This window comes from Lactuca saligna, chromosome 1, assembly GCF_052625555.1.
Source record: "Lactuca saligna cultivar CGN05327 chromosome 1, ASM5262555v1, whole genome shotgun sequence".
NCBI lineage: Eukaryota > Viridiplantae > Streptophyta > Magnoliopsida > Asterales > Asteraceae > Lactuca > Lactuca saligna.
The window spans coordinates 97,635,682-97,652,377 of NC_136417.1; the positions used below are offsets into that span (position 1 = coordinate 97,635,682).

General features: G+C 34.8%; 1 protein-coding gene across 2 annotated transcripts; it reads left to right on the plus strand.

Moving 5' to 3' along the window:
- Positions 1 to 4,395: 4,395 nt before the first annotated feature.
- Positions 4,396 to 11,290, plus strand: LOC145042026 (disease resistance protein RUN1-like). Of its 2 annotated transcripts, XM_078990381.1 has the most exons (9): positions 4,396 to 4,587; positions 5,345 to 6,111; positions 6,811 to 7,939; positions 8,033 to 8,356; positions 8,433 to 9,335; positions 9,419 to 10,040; positions 10,158 to 10,214; positions 10,441 to 11,098; positions 11,227 to 11,290. In XM_078990381.1, the coding sequence occupies exons 2-6, from the start codon at positions 5,537 to 5,539 to the stop codon at positions 9,863 to 9,865; spliced, it is 3,378 nt and encodes a 1,125-aa protein (XP_078846507.1). In that variant the 5' UTR covers positions 4,396 to 4,587; positions 5,345 to 5,536; the 3' UTR covers positions 9,866 to 10,040; positions 10,158 to 10,214; positions 10,441 to 11,098; positions 11,227 to 11,290. The 2 variants fall into 2 exon arrangements, with proteins under 2 accessions (XP_078846507.1, XP_078846496.1); XM_078990370.1 differs by having other exon boundaries at positions 10,441 to 11,290.
- Positions 11,291 to 16,696: the final 5,406 nt, after the last annotated feature.

A 16,696-nucleotide genomic window follows, 5' to 3' on the forward strand; every position in this document is an offset into this window, starting at 1 on the left:
GTGATAGTGAAAGTGCAGTTGCCTTAGCAAAGGAACCAAGGGATCATGGGAGATCCAGACACATCGACAGAAAATATCATTTCATCAGACATCGTATAGAAGAAGGACTTCTCGTGGCAAAGAGAGTATCATCGGATGAGAACCCGGCAGATCCCCTCACGAAGGGACTGGGTAGGGTTAAGCATCTCCAACATGCTAGGAGCATAGGGCTGAAGGATGATATTAGTTTTAGTAGTTAGATAATTTTGAAATTTGTAAAATGTAATTGACATTTGATGATGAATAAAAGTTGTGTTTATTTATGAGTAAAGTGTTGCTATCGCTTGTCAATCGTTTACTATTATTTCTTTTGCATGTTTTGACTTGCAGAATATTTATGTTGTTTTACATATTATTCAAATTATCCACAGTCAGTCATATGTTGGAAGTAGATATGAAGTAAGACTGTCATGAGTTGGTTGTAGAGGTCTAAGATATTGGACATGGCCTCAACACTCATGAGTGCTCATAAGTTCTGAGTATTGGATTCAACCCACGCTCGTTGGTATCACTTCATGGAATTTATCTCGAGTGATCGCGAGACGGTAATATCATATAAGTCTTCAAACCTAGAGATATGAATTGTTAACTATGAGTTAGTTATGCATTGAACGTGCGAAACCGCATTGGTAACTCGATGTTATAAAACGTACGTTTGTGTGTAATTTAACAAGTAGTAGAACAAGCATATGAGTCGAAGTTTATCTGTTCCTTCTTGGATTAGAAGCTGATATATGGGCCCCTCGATGATTTTGTTTTGACCTATGTACCAGGCCCGGTCAGAACTAAGTTGATGTGTTCAATTAAGTTCTTTGTCAAACAAATCGGAAATCGGGAAACAAACTACTGGACAATAAGCAAGACTAATGTTCCATGTGTTTGTCCGGCTGATATCTAGAACAGAGGATTATATGATCCCTTATCTGAAATGGCGTACCATCATCTTCTCAGTTCCGAGAAACCTTGAAAAGAGCTACGATTGCCGATCGGTTCCTAAAGTCATACTTGCAGTTATAGTTATTAGACTTATCCAAGTGGGAGACTGTTGGATAAGGTGTCTAAGTCCATAACTATTTCTGGTATGTACTTGACCCGACCCGGCATGGTCCATTTGGGTTGCATGGCACCATGCAATTGGATAAACTAAATGAGAGAAATAACACATATGGTTTATTAATATATTATAAGTTGTAATATATTAATAATATTATTTAATTAGTTTGATCAAGAATTAATTTAGAATTAATTAAGTGATCAAAAGATAACTAATTAAATATATGGGTAGATTATGTAAATCTTCCATATCTTATATTGTGGGCTAAAAGGCTCCATGGACTATCAAGTTGGGTTCCACCCATAGGATGCTCCATGGAGTTAACCCATGGATTGAGAAATGAAGAATCATGTTACATTAGGGTTTTACCTAATGCAACACACTATATAAGGACCATGTCTCTCCCCAAAATCGGCTAGACAACACACTAGACAAGAAACAAGAGGGCTAGAGCCGATTTTTGAGTGTTATACATTCTCTCCAAGTTTACTCCATAGCATTTTGGTGTTGTGTGAAGCATTTGAGGCATCACACTTGGGGTTCTAGGCTCACAAGGTTTCAAGGAACACTTACAACAACAAGGTATGTAGTTCTATCTATTAGTCAAGTTAAAATTGTTCCCCATGTATGCTAGATAGGATCATAGCCTTGGAAATCAACTTTGCATGATAATTAGACAAACATAGATCCAAGGTTATTAGGGTTGCATGTACACTTAGGAAGTGTTAGAATGCTCAAAACCCATTAGATTCATGTGGTGAAACAAACCCAAAAACGTCGGAATTTCACAGCGGTGGCGGCAATGGGAGGTGAAGATGGTGGCAGTGGGTGCTGATGGCGGAGGGTGGAGGAGCCCTAGTGGTGTCGTGGCGGTTGAACTACAGTGACAGGCGGTGGCCATACTAAAGCACAACAATAGTCGGCGACAGCAACAGTTTCGAAGTATATGGTGGTGGCGGGTCACGACAGGGGGAAGGTGGAGGGACTACCACCAGTGGCTGTGGTGGTCCGTTTCTCCGGTTAAGTGAGAAACGGAGGAGAGTGACAAGAATAGGTGGTGTGAAGTGGTTTCTGGCAGCTTGCTTGACACAAACAGAGAGGGAATGGTGGCGGGGCTCGACCAAGATTGAAGAGGATGGTCTCCGGTGGGGTTGCGATGTTCTGTGGCTTCACAACGGTGGTATGATACTCATGGTGGTGGGTTGATTATATGAGCAGGAAAGAGGGGAAAGAGGTTAGGGTTGTTGGTTGCCAAATGGTGGCCAATGGTGGTGATTCACGATGGTTACTGGTGGTGCTATGGCATAGCAGTGGAGGGGCGGTGGTTATAGGGTGGAAAAGGTAGGGGTATGAGCTGACTTTTGTGTGAACAATGAGGAAGTTCAGTAATCCAAACTGATCAAGGTGGTGCTGGACATGGTGAGCGGGTACATTAGGAAGAAGCAGAAGTTTTACATTTTGTCTATGACCACATTTGATCAGGAAGAAAATGATTTTACCAGTTTCCATGAGTTGACTTTTGAGAGAGAGAGAGAGAGAGAGAGAGAAAGAGACCTCTTATTTTTAAATTAAATAAATATAAATAATTATTTGGTTTAAAAAATGAAAGAAAAATAAAAAATAAATACCCCAAGGGTATTATAGTCATTTCAATTTACCGAGAGACCAAATGTACAATGAAACTAGCTCAAAAGGACTACCAATCCAAAAAAGTCATGGTTTGGACTAAAACCCCCAAAAAATGCATACCACAGCGACCATTTTTGCAATTTTGTCTTTCAGATACAAGGGAGCTGAGGGGTAGTGAACAATTGACAAAGTAAGTGATAGATTCGTGTAGACAGAAACAAAAAAATCAGACCATACCTTGCTATAATATACAACAAGCTAAAACAAGCAGGGGAATTAAATGGTCTAAGGTGGCACATATGAACCTCGAAAGCAGAAAAGGACCTGGTGGTGGCAGAGGTTGATAGTGACGTTTGACGCTAGAAATCCATATCACAATTGATGTTTATGTCTTGAAATCGTTTCTATCACAATGTTTCCTATATACAAAACATCAAGATCGAGAGTTAGTTTTAGGGATTGTAATCAATATAGGTAGCCAGGCTTAGGGATCGAAATCAATGCTTACCTTGTAGATTTTTGGTTTATTTCAAGAGAGTAGTGTTGGCTAATGTTGCCAATCGTTCAAAAAGTCGATCTATACCTCTATCTTCATCTTAGATCTGTTTGAAGTAGGGGGTGCATTTTGGTGGTGAAACCCTAAATCAGAATAAGCTAGAATAAGATATAATCGATTACGGTGGTCTCTGGATCAAGATCCATGTACATAATCGGAAAATAGATCTAAACTTGAAAAACAAATATGTTTCATTCCTTTTCAAGATCAAAGTTTTTGTTCCCAACAAAGCTTTAACCATGGCGATTGTGGTGATTTTCCTGAGATAGGGTGAAATAGGAGAGGTGGCGTGTTGTTGGAAACGTGGTGCAATGATGATCGAGGTGGTGAGGGAGGCTATTTAGGGTTAGAGAGGAGAAGAAAATGGAGAAAGAGAGAAAAGCGGCAGTGGTTTTCAAATTTTGAAAATGAAATACATGACGAAGAATAGAGCGATGTAGAAAAGAAAGACACGGTGGCGATCTGTGTGAGTTGATCCGTGTAAGGCTCCGCGTGTTTAGTAGGTCTTCCCAACTCAAGCATTATAAATTTGTACACAAGGCTCTACATGTTGTCTTTTAAGACAATTTTTAAACACTCCATTCTCATTGGTTAATAACATTTCACACGGATCACCATTCGGAAAATCCTCACAGTTCAATACAGATCTGACGGTCCAGATTAGCTTTCCTTGTTTTTTAAAGATAACATGCTTAATTTGTTGTACCTTAGGCTTTACAATTTGTAATTAAGACATTGATTATGTATGGTTTATATATATATATATATATATATATATATATATATATATATATATATATATATATATATATATATATATATATATATATATATATATATATATATATATATATATATATTAGAAAGAAAAAAAATGAAAACGAAATAAAAAATCTTATTCAAATAGAGGAGTGGAAAAAGTATAAAAGATAATAAAGAATTTATATATCATATCAAATATAATATACTTACATCACTTAATATGTCATCGCAAATTGGTTTTAAGAAAAGTGATTTTGACTTTAAAAAATAATGGTTTTGAGGTCCATTAACAACATCCATTAGAATTTGCCCCGATTTACCATTAATTTTCTTGGAATTGTCCTTATGTCTAGAAAATAAAAAAGAACACCGTCAATTCGTAAAGCAAATGAGAACCACAACATCTTTTCCCTTCCTTCCTCGTTGACTCGCCGTTTCCCTGCCGACAAACCTCTCTAATTTTCAGTCGTCATCTTTCTCAGCCTCGTCACTGCTGGTTCATCCTCTATCAACGCTGCTTCAGGTCTCCTTTTCTTCCTATTGACAGGTAACTATGAAGGGACATTTTTACAATTTAGTTTCACATGTTGTTAGACAATTTCATCTTGTTAATCATAAATTACATCATAATCATTTGTTTATTTTGTTAACAGGTAATTGAATTTTGTCTATTTCAATTACTGCTGCTCAATTAATTCTTAAAGTTTGAAATTGAAACCTTAGAAAAAGCATGAATGAAAGTCAAAATCATTTAGATTTATGCTGATACTATAGAGAATTTCAAAGTTGAAAAGATTTTTTTTTTTGCTAATTTCGGGGATTTTTAAACAACCATGTCAAGAAACTTACTTTTTTTTTTCTTTAGATATTTTAATTGTTTGTTGATATCCAGTACAAGCTTGGAATTTCCTAGATGTATTGCAATTTCTCTTGTGGGAGGTAATAGTGAACCTTGTAATTGTTTATAGAATGGTATTTGGAGTTGATTTGCTTGAGGGTTACTTATTTCAAATGTATTTTATCTAGACAATATTAGGGATGTTTTAATAGTTAAATAAAATCAAATCAAGGGTTAAAACAAACATATACACGCTACACACTATATAGCTCAAAAATCAACCGAAAGTTGTAGTTTAGGAATAAAAAGTGTCATATAAACATAATTGGAGTTCATATGTGTTGTATTTTACTTCAAAGTTATTATTTATTTTTCAAAGAAGTCAAGGATATCATTATCATTGAGTTTCAAATTGTTTGATGCGATTTTAGTTGCATACAGTAGATATTAATAATTTTGATTTTAGGTAGAGGCATTATGTACCAGATCCTGACATTGAAGCAAAAGTGAGTAAATCAGGTGAAACCAACTTTCATAACCAATAACGTGTAGAGGAGTTTCAGAGCTTACTGAAAGATACATGCATATAAGGAGGAACTTTTTATAAATACACAAAATCGTGGTAAGGGCAAAGAGTCACATCAACCCATAAGTCATAATGGTTGTTCTATCTGAACTCCCAGAAGGATCTTCATCTTCTTCATCATCTTATGCCAATACTTCACCAACTTTTAGTCACAGTTCATCAACTCATGATCATAGATATGACGTATTTTTAAGTTTTAGAGGTCTAGACACTCGTCTTAGTTTCACCAATTACCTTTATGAGGCACTTATAGACGCCAATATCAGTACCTTCTTGGATGATGAAGAGATTGAAACAGGGGAAGATCTGAAGCCAGAATTGGAGACTGCAATTAAGGCATCTCAGGCTTCTATTATCGTGTTGTCCAAGAATTACGCTTCTTCAACATGGTGTCTCGATGAATTGGTGCTGATCCTTGAGCAGCGTATGACATCCAACCATATTGTCATCCCAATATTTTATCATGTGGAGCCCACACATGTCAGGAAGCAACAAAGTAGCTTTGGTGATGCAATGGCTAAGCACAAACAAACAATGGAGGCAGAGACGAATGCATATAAAAGAAGTCAATGGGCTCAAAAGATGGAACGATGGAATAAAGCCCTTACAGAAGTTGCTAATTTAAAAGGAAATGACGTAAAAGGAAGGTAACCACTTTCTTACCCATGTTTTCACACCTTTAATTTTTTTTTATTAATGCATGAAATGTCGATATCATCTTCTCCTCATGTATTTCAATAACTTTCTTTAATAGCATCAAATGAACATACATATATTTTATGTATTAGGATAAAGATGATACTGAAAGTTGAATCTATGTTTTCAATTATCAGTTCATATAGATATAGATAGATTAACCATTTTGATAGATTTTAAACATTTGCTTCTATTAAAAACCAACTTTGGACAATTCACTATGCGTCTACTATTAATTTTACCATAACACTTTCAAACATAGCATGTTTTTTGATAAATAACCCCTGTTACTTACAAGTGGTAAAAATAATATATAACTGGCACATTTTTCAGATGGTCACCACATTGATAATTAAGTTTGATGGGCTTGTATAAACATAGTAAAGTTAGGTGGCCCATTAGTGAATTCTTATATTGCATTGGTAGCTTTGGTCTTATAAATTATCAAACATACATTGATGACCTTACACGTTGGATAACTTGTAATGATTAGAAGTGCAAACACAATATGGTTTTGATGTGAAGAACATATATAAAATTAATAGCTATAATATAAATTTGGTTTTATTCTTTGGATAGATTAAACAGCGAAATTTGGTTTGTTAGTTTTGTGGATTGTATTTTGTAGTTCTTATTGAATCAAGTTTCAGGCTAGAGACAAAGTTTATTGAAGAAATTGTGAAAGACATCAACCGTAGATTACATTTACCTTTAAGGAGTGCTCAACCGCTACTTATTGGGATAGAGCATCATATCAGCTTCGTCACTTCATGGTTGAAAGATGTATCCTCACATACAACAGACATACTTACTATTTCGGGCATGGGTGGGATCGGGAAGACACATTTAGCTAATTATGTCTATGGGCAACATTGTCGTGAATTCCACACAAGCAGCTATATTGAAGATATAAGTAGGAGATGTGTTGGAAAGTTTAATGGGCTGCTTGACATACAAAAACAATTGTGTGGTGACGTTTCAAAAACAAGTTCAATTCAAGTTTATGATGTTTCAGTATACACCTCAAAGATAGAGAATGCAGTAGCTCATAAAAGGGTGTTTCTTGTTCTTGATGATATTGATAGTATTGAGCAGTTGGATGCATTACTTGGAAGCAAAGGTTTTCATCCCGGAAGCAAAATTATAATAACAACAAAGAACACATGGTTGACAGAGAGTTGTACACTATTCAAAACAAACATTAAACCCAAGAATGAAAGGCTTTTGCTTCGAGGCTTGGATGAGATTGAGTCACAACAACTTTTTTGTTTTCATGCATTCACGATCAACCATCCCAAGCCAGGTTATGAAGAGGTATCAGATAAGATTTTGAAGTATTGTGAAGGACATCCATTGGCTCTAAAAGTTTTGGGCAAGTCTCTGCATAATCGGGATGTGGCTTACTGGGAAGGGTGCATAGAAGGGCTAAAGAAAGAAACATGTTCCCATATAAATAATGTCTTGAGAATGAGCTTTGATTCTTTGCCATCTAACAATGATAAGGAGTTGTTTAAATATATTGCTTGTTATTTTGTTGGAATAGATAGAGATGTTACTGAAACAATATTAGAGGCATGTGATATAAACACAAAATCTGGAATCACGAATCTCCTTGACCGATTCCTTCTTAGAATTGGATGGGATAACGAATTGAAGATGCATCAGTTGGTTCAAGAGATGGGAAGATTTGAAGTACGTCAAGAATCACTTGATAAACCATGGAAGCGAAGTCGGTTATGGTGTGATAAAGAGTCATTCAGAGTGTTAAAACAAAAAAAGGTAAAAGGCCATGTATGCTTGTAGTAGTTAGTGTGCATCTCCATAATATTTTGTATAGTCTAATTTTTTTATTTGCATTCTGTTTCTTTTTAGGGTAAGGGAAATCTTGTAGGCCTTTCCCTTGACATGCGCATGCTTGAGAAAGAGAAGTTAGGTGCATCATTTGAGCTGAAAACAGATGCGTTGAGCAACATGGATAGTCTGATGCTACTACAACTCAATTATGTTCACATGAATGGGTCTTATGAGAACTTTCCGGAGGAATTAAGATGCTTGTGTATGCATGGGTTTCGTTTAAAGTGTATACCTTTAGACTTACCTATGGAGAATCTTGTTGCTCTTGACATGTCATATAGTAATATTGAATATTTTGTTGGTTGTTATAGAGATCCACAACGACTTGAGAAGAAGCAAAAGGTAACTTATCTTCATACTGTATTCATTAATGTTGAGTTGATGAAATTCACTATGATTCAAATTTTCAATTTTGTAGTTGGACGAATCGTGCTTAAAAAAGAAAAGGTTGCTTGGATCATTGAAGATACTTAATTTAAGTTTCTGTGGACACCTTCGTAGTCTTGGTGACTTTGACCAACTCCCTGCACTTGAGAGGTTAATAGTTAGAAATTGCATTGGTCTGGTTGAGGTTTGTGAATCAATTGAAAAATGTGTTGATCTTTTCCTCATCGATCTGAGCTACTGCAACAAGCTTGAAAAACTTCCAAGAAATATAGGCATGTTAAAGAAGGTTAAAATGATGTGGCTAGATGGTTGTAGTCTCGGTGAGTCTCAAATCAAGATTAGAGATATGGACTCACTGGAAATGTGGAAGGCTAACAAAAACATTGGCATAAACACAAGAACCTCTTCCATCGCCTTTGTGGGTGCTATACCAAGGGATTTGAAGTTCTTTGCAAGTTCTTTACGGAGCTCTCTAGTACGGTTGTCACTTGCAAATAGTAATTTGTCTACTGAATCCTTTCCCATGGACTTTAGTTGTCTATCCATGTTAGAGAAATTATATTTAGACGAAAATCCTATCACTTCCATGCCACATTATGTGAGAACCCTTCCTAGGATTGATTTGCTTAGTATGACGAACTGTGATAAGTTGAAGTCCGTGGAATATCCTCCACAAACACTTAGCCAGTTGGCACTATATTCTGATCGTGATGCTTTTACAAAAAAAGTAGTTTTTAATCTAGAAATGTCCCCTCTCCACTTACACTCTTTTTCTAGAAGTTCTGCACCTGAGGCGTATGAATTTGAAGGCATGATCAAAATCCAATCAATGGTGGATGTTGAGGAAAAGGTATTACGTAGCTTGGGCTGGACTAATATAGACTTCCTTAAGGAGAGGCGTGTGGGAACCAATTCTTCAGAATCTGAAATCCAGGTTTCGTCTAGTTAACTATATCTTTATGTGAATATGTATAATGTAATTATTATGGTGATTAATTAAGGTGGTTATATTTGCAGATGATTTATGAATACGGAATATTCAGCACAATGTATGAACAAAAAGAAATACCGAGTTGGTTTAGGCATAGAAGTGAGGGGCCATCAATATCATTTACCATCCCATCGTCTCCAAACAATCTTACAGGACTTAACTTCTGCTCTGTGAACATGTTGCAAATTCTGGATGACTATATGGATGAAGTTCCATATGGTCATTTCCCTCTTACACCAATGATCACAATTAGTAATATAACAAAGAACCGCATGTGGATATACGAACGTTTCCAGGACAAATCTTGTGTACGTGGAAAGTGTTGGGTGTTGTTAAGTCATTGGATGTTTACGATGAATGAGATGGAGGTTGGTGACCATGTTACTATTACTGTTACAGAGAGGTATAATGAAGTTATAAAGGAGTGTGGGGTGAGTCTTGTGTATGATGATGGAGAGAAGATGGATGAATAAGAAGATGTGTTGGGTTATTACAAGTCATGGAATCACATAATTGGTGGAGATCTCTCCCCTTTTGAAACAACAACCACCGGAGAATACATCCTAAATAACTTCCAATTTTTTATTAATGTCACTCAATTGTTTCCCTATCATCGTAAATTCATTGCAGATGGCCCCGACTATAAAGGTAGATGTCGTTTATCTTAAAAAAAAAAATTATTGTCATGTCTGATGTATAAAATGACCTGACCAAAGTGGATGTGTGTGAATAATGATTATCACATAACCTTTTATCTGTTTTCAGAAAGATACAAACCGTGGTTTAGAGCTTTATCCCCAAGGAAGCCTGACATAATCTCAGGTTTGTTTTTTGATGCCAAAACATTTCTCTCATTACATGAATAAAAGCCATACACAACCAAATGTATTACCATAAAAGCTTTTTTTTTCGTCTAAGATGTAACAAAATAATGGAATTATAACATTGTAATGAATGCTTGAAAATGCAATTTTATTATAGCCGAGTGGGAGCATATGATCTCTGTGTATTTATGCAACTTCTGAAATTTGTATATTGATTGCAACAGGAACAACCTCAAGTGCAAACTGAATAGGAATCTCATTTATCATTTCAGCATGGGTCAAAAGGGGAAATGTTCACTGTGGTGTTGAATATGATAGTCTATCACTTGTTAGTGGTGTCGATTGTTACTAATGTAACACTTTTCATTAGTGGTCAATGGAACGATTTGCAGGGATAAGTGGTGAGTTTTTTCAATAGGGGAAAGATGGCATACCTGATTATTATGATTTGCAACTTGTGCACATTGGTGAAGTTGAGTTGATTTTTGAGTACTTTTGGTATGCCGATTATGGTGATTATAGTGGTTTTTATATTTTGGGATAAGATGAATGGTGATTGCTACTGTGTTGGCTATTTGGGGTTGTGCTTCTAATGTTTAGATGAATCTCATACAAGAAATGGAAGTGAAGTTGTGGATGAGGTTTTTCTTTTTAAAATGAAAATGAGTTTATGTATCCAGAAATAGGGGAAAAAATGACATTCAATTCTATAACTGGTCTCCGCCTTCTTTCACATCATAATAATCAACAAATCTACTGGGGAATGAAAATGAGAGGGACATTTACATCTTTTTTGCAAAGATTGAGTATCAAAAATGGTTCTTATGCTTCCGGTCCTAAACCCAAGGCACCAACAAAGTTGTCAATGTTCCCACATTTTAGGTGAACTTTTTGTCCCATTATCATGTATTTGAGTCATAATCCAATGCATATGTTTGTTGTCATGTCTTATCCTTTTGGATGGAACTAAAACTTGCAATGTTTACCCCTTTGAATATGTCTGTGTCCAGGTCCTCCAGGTCCTGGTCTGATGCAAAGCAAACATAATACAAGGTTGTTCCTTTTTTTTCTCCAGCCCTAAGTTCTTGGATATATGAAAAAACATCAATGCGTTATGCCAAACAAAATAAAAGATGTCATCTTCTTTCATGTCCCATTCTTTTTGGTGAAAAAAAAAATGCAAGAGAAATCATCTTGTTTTCATCGAGTACGAATAGTTAAAAAAAAAAAAAAAAAATCCTATTTGGCATCGGGTTATGATCCTAATTTAGTGCACCCTTTATTGTCCCCCTTTTTTGGTTGGAAACTAAATATAAGTCTTATCCCATATGCATCAATCCCCATCCAAATCCAAATCCAATGTGGGACAAAAAAACATTAGCCTCGGTACCAATCAAATACACACCAAACATAATACAAAGTCGTTGTGTTCTCTTACGCCCCACCCTTTTAAGTGGGACAAAATTGTAAGTTTTATAGCATTAGCTTCATTTATGGTCTTTTAATTCAATTGGTGTCAAACATTGCTCAACAGAAGTATGTTGCTAGTTCTTGCATCTAACACTTAAGACATTCTCGAAGATGGTATTCTTGTATAGTTAAACCTAAAAAATGAATGTAATTGTTCTTTATAATGGATCATATTTAAAAAACCTACTTATAACATTGTAAATCCATCCTTTTTCTTATTAAGGCATTGTACAATGGAAAATCTACCCAATTATAACATTAAGCTTTCAATTTTTTCTTATCAGGACATCATACTATATAAATCTATGCAATCATTGATAACTTTTATATGTTGAAAATAACTTACCTGTACACAACAACACACACACAGCTTGTATACAACAAGCTTTCACATGAAAGAGATTCTGAGATAAGATGGTTTTGTGTTTGGATATGGGATGGCTGCACCTTCTATGGAGGTTCTCGAATGCATGCAATAGGAAACACACATAAAATATCTATTGTATTAACAAAAACCCATTCCCAGGGGTAGGACTACAACAAGCCCAGTGAACTACATTTTGTCCCACACTCTATCTATTCCTTACACCTTGTATACATATATAGATAGAAAAGAGACACAACATGACAAATACATTGTAGACATACTCCACTACATCCTAATAAAGAGGCCAACACATGTGGTAGACATAGACCCCCATAAAACACAAGATGTATACCACTAACCCACTCATGCATACTTGAGACAAAGGAAGTGGGGTTGCACACAATTTAACAATCATAGTTGTGAAAATTGTGTTGTATTTAGATTACATTGATGTGATTATGTAAAAATCTAAAAGTACAATGTTGTAAATGGAAGAGACAAGAAGTGGGATCTGCCAATAAACAAATAAACAAAAGGACGTTGCTAGTTCTTGCATCTAGCTCTTTAGAGTGTGTCAAAGATGGTATTCTTAGGCATTCAACATTAGAAGTGAATGAAATCCCAAATATAGGTACACAAGTCCTACGGCCATTGTGTAGAATCTGTGAAAGAAAAGTGATATTGTCCTTCAAAGTTACTAAAACAAAGAACTAAAGAAGACTGAATTACAAAATCCGTCCTACGTTTATTACTTTTTATGGAATGGTCTGATAGTTTCATACTTTCTTATGGATTTAATGGTAGGGTCACCAGGGACGAAAAGTGTGAGTATTGGACCATATCCATAAAAACATAAACCATATGGTCTATTTTGTCATTTTATCAGCATATAATTAGTTATAGAATTATTTACAGTTGGGCCGTCTAGTTAGGTGACTCAAGGATTAAAACAGTGACCAAACACTATTTTAGGGATGGAAAAAAGCTATGTTCAAAACTATTGGAGAAAATCTATAAAAAGATAAAGCGCATGGACACTTTTTGTAATTTAGTAAAAATGAAATACTTGCAGAAGTGAAGGGAAACTACCACCTGAGGACGGATTTTCACCATGGCCCATAAGGCATGAGTTATAGCAATTAAAGTTATCCCAAAAGAGGTTTTATAAAATTGGTCTACTTCATGACGTATGTAAATCCCCTTAAATTTGGGAGCCTTTTGCCCTCTCAAGCCCTTTCTACACCAAGACACCCACTTCCAAAAAATAGCAATGTACTTCATTATTTGTGTATTTAGCATCCTACTTTAATTTCTTACTTGTGAAAAATTGCACTTCCATTTTTTTTCCTTATTAAGGCATTATACATTGAAAAATCTACCCAATAATGTCATTGTACTTTCATTTTTTTTTTGTTATTAGGAAACAATACCTCCAAAAATCTATCCAGTAAGAGCACGAAAAATTGTTGTGTATTGGGATGAAATTGCTATAATTGATAGATTTTCAAAGTAAATTTCTATAATAGAAGAAATGAAAGTAGGATGCTATGATAAAAAAAAATCAACAATAATATGTCATTATTTCTTGCAATTAACTCTAAATAATAAAGTTAACAACATGAATTGTTTAAGATATGAACAAGATCCGCAAGATACACAATAAACGGGGGATTTTATTCACACCCAAAAATTATATGATTACCCTATTTGATATGACTGATTCACCATTAGATATTATTTTTAAATTCATTTCGATAATAAGAAGGTATTTTATTATATATTTATAATCTCCCCTTTAGTGTATTATTTATTTACAATTCCACCCCTTAAGTTTATTATAATTGTAACTATAAATAATATTTATGACTTATTTATTGGTTGTTTATTTTATTACATATTATAATATTTTATAATTTTAAGCGTAGAACAATGAAATAAAAAAAATATTATAAAAATAAATAAAGAGATTAAAATATATAAATAATGTCTTAACCCACCAACTCATCAATCCGCAAACCCGAATATAACCTACGAACCTCTATAATTAAACGGGTTAGACGAGTTGTGTCTCGGTTGACGTTTCCAACCTGCCAACCCGAACTCGATACTTATTATAACTGACGTTAAACGTAAGGCTACGGTAAGTTAAAGAAACAAAACAAAAAATATCCCATGAAAAAACTCAACTGTTTAATTTCGGGTGAAAAAAAACAATAAAAAATCAACATAAAAATGCTCCTTGAAAAAACCTGTGCCATGACTTGATAAGGCACGTATTGACACATTAAATTATTTTGTTAAAAAATATTTTTTGATTTGGTGTTCTTTTTTACCTATTAAAACCGAATATAATTTTGATTTTATTAGAATTGACGATTGGTCAAAACTTTTCAAAACGAAAAGAAAAACAAGTCCTTGGTCTAGTTGTTAGAAGCTACACACACTAGTTCTTGGACCTTAAACACCCCCTTCATGCTTCAAAACGTAAGTAATCTTCCATATACTAGTTATAATATAGAAGAAATTAACATACACCCTTGAAAACAACCATTTTCCCAAGAACAATGAGAGTTTACGGCCATGAGCATCTCCCTTGGCCGTAAACCCTTGTTAAGGTTCCTAGTTTGGCCTTAAACTCTTCTTAAGGCTAGGAATGGGTCAAGACACACTTCCTTGATGTTGAATAGGACCATAAAACACTCTTTGGCATATGTATTCATGAGTGTACGGTCATAAACTCATAGGGCCGTAAACCCCATGGCCGTAAACACATTGGGCCATAAACATCTTGCCCATGAACACCATGTGTGGCCGTAAGCCCTTTTTTGTGCAATCACATGTGATTGTAACACTTTCATTCAAGTGTTTCCTAGTCCCTAGGGTGGTTACCTATCATGATTAGTTGTTATATACACTAATTATATACATATATGTGTCATTATATGCTTATTAGGATCCACTTGTGCCTGAGATTTCACTTAGCACTTAGCATCCTACAACTGATCTTTCATTCGTATCACTCACTACAAGTGAGTTCATACCCCTTAACTTATATTTTAAATGATTTTAAATGCTTTTATGGGGGGTGGATACAAGTAGAAACATTATAGTTATTATATCAATCACATGTGATTAATAACTATCAAACAAATGGATTTTCTTATACTTTAAACTATTTTATTAAACAAACTCTTCAAAACATTTTATAAACTGATATCAAGTCATTTGTTACCATTCAAATGGTTAAAACTCTTTTATATGTTAAACTTTTTATTAAACTCTTTTAAACTTATATATTGTCAAAATCATGTCTATATAGATATAGTTATATAAGTAAGGTTGAAAGGACTTAGTATTGATAACTCACTTTATTTCCTGTTCCTTGTTTGGTTGTGGACTTAGGGTATCTGGTTATTTTTCCGAGAGTCATTTGAATCTTAGTTATATATTATGTATATTTTTATAGATATAAAAGTTCCTACATCATTTCAGCACCTTTGGGTAGCAAGGGTGTACAAACATACACAGTCATTCAAACAAAATTATTAGTAAAATATAATAGGTATAGTTTAGGGATTTACTACTCACTACTTCTAGTATAATGAAACATACAAGAGTCAGTTCATTCATGAGTCAATACAAACTTACTATTATAAGAAACAGAAAGAACATACTATGATGAGAAACTAAGAGAACATACACTACACTATACAGAGAGAAGATACAATACACTAGAACATACTATACAAACACTAGAATACTATAACATTAATGTGAGCCACTACTTCATGGCATGGCAATCTACTGCCATGTCACATTTTGTAACCAGAGTCTCCTGGATGGAGAGCGTAAATTTGTGTATAGATTTATACGGGACTGACCGTCCTACACCTTGCTGCTAGCTATAGTGGGACCTACAGGTCTACGGGTGACGAATGTCATACCATTTCGACGTCTTTGATCATCGTGTATTACTATTCAATCAAGTATGGTTACAACCTCATCACATTTTACCTTAATTAACAAACCGGTTTAAGGTAGTTAGTACATTGGTAGTTACTTATATACAATACTACAGTACGTCGTTATTTTCCCATTGCATTCACATTGTGATCTTCTCACATAAACGGTAATGTAAGCTATATCTTGGTAATGATAGTCATACTTGGGAAAGATACACACTTTTACAAACAACACAACACACAGAATATTTGGGCCTTGGTAGAAGGCTACCTTTTTAGTAGAAAATATAGGATTTTCTAGGAGATACAAACATTTACTACAAACACTTACAAACATTTACATCAAGCATTTTCAAACACTTTTATACAAACCATGACACTAAAATACCTATGAACTCACTAGCTTTAGTGTTGATCTACTCTTTCAAAGTAACTTGTATTCTCAGGTCACCGGTAGACAGGTACCGATGACCAGGTTTTGAGAAGACGGAGCTTTCAAGACTCGTCTTTATTTTGATTATTCATTTTTGGTGTCTTATAAACTATACACAGAACACACTTGTATTAAAATTATATTATTAATGCAAATGATGATGTTGTTGCTAGTTTACTATTATGCATTGTTGTGATACTGTACATGACGTCCTCCGCCCCAGAATGTTTCCGCCGTTCAGGTTTTGG

Coding starts and splice junctions, on each gene's coding strand:
- LOC145042026 (XM_078990370.1), top strand. CDS start 5,537: ATGGTTGTTCTATCTGAACTCCCAGAAGGATCTTCATCTTCTTCATCA. Junction 8,357..8,432: donor GACTTGAGAAGAAGCAAAAG/GTAACTTATCTT, acceptor TCAATTTTGTAG/TTGGACGAATCGTGCTTAAA. Junction 9,336..9,418: donor CTTCAGAATCTGAAATCCAG/GTTTCGTCTAGT, acceptor TTATATTTGCAG/ATGATTTATGAATACGGAAT.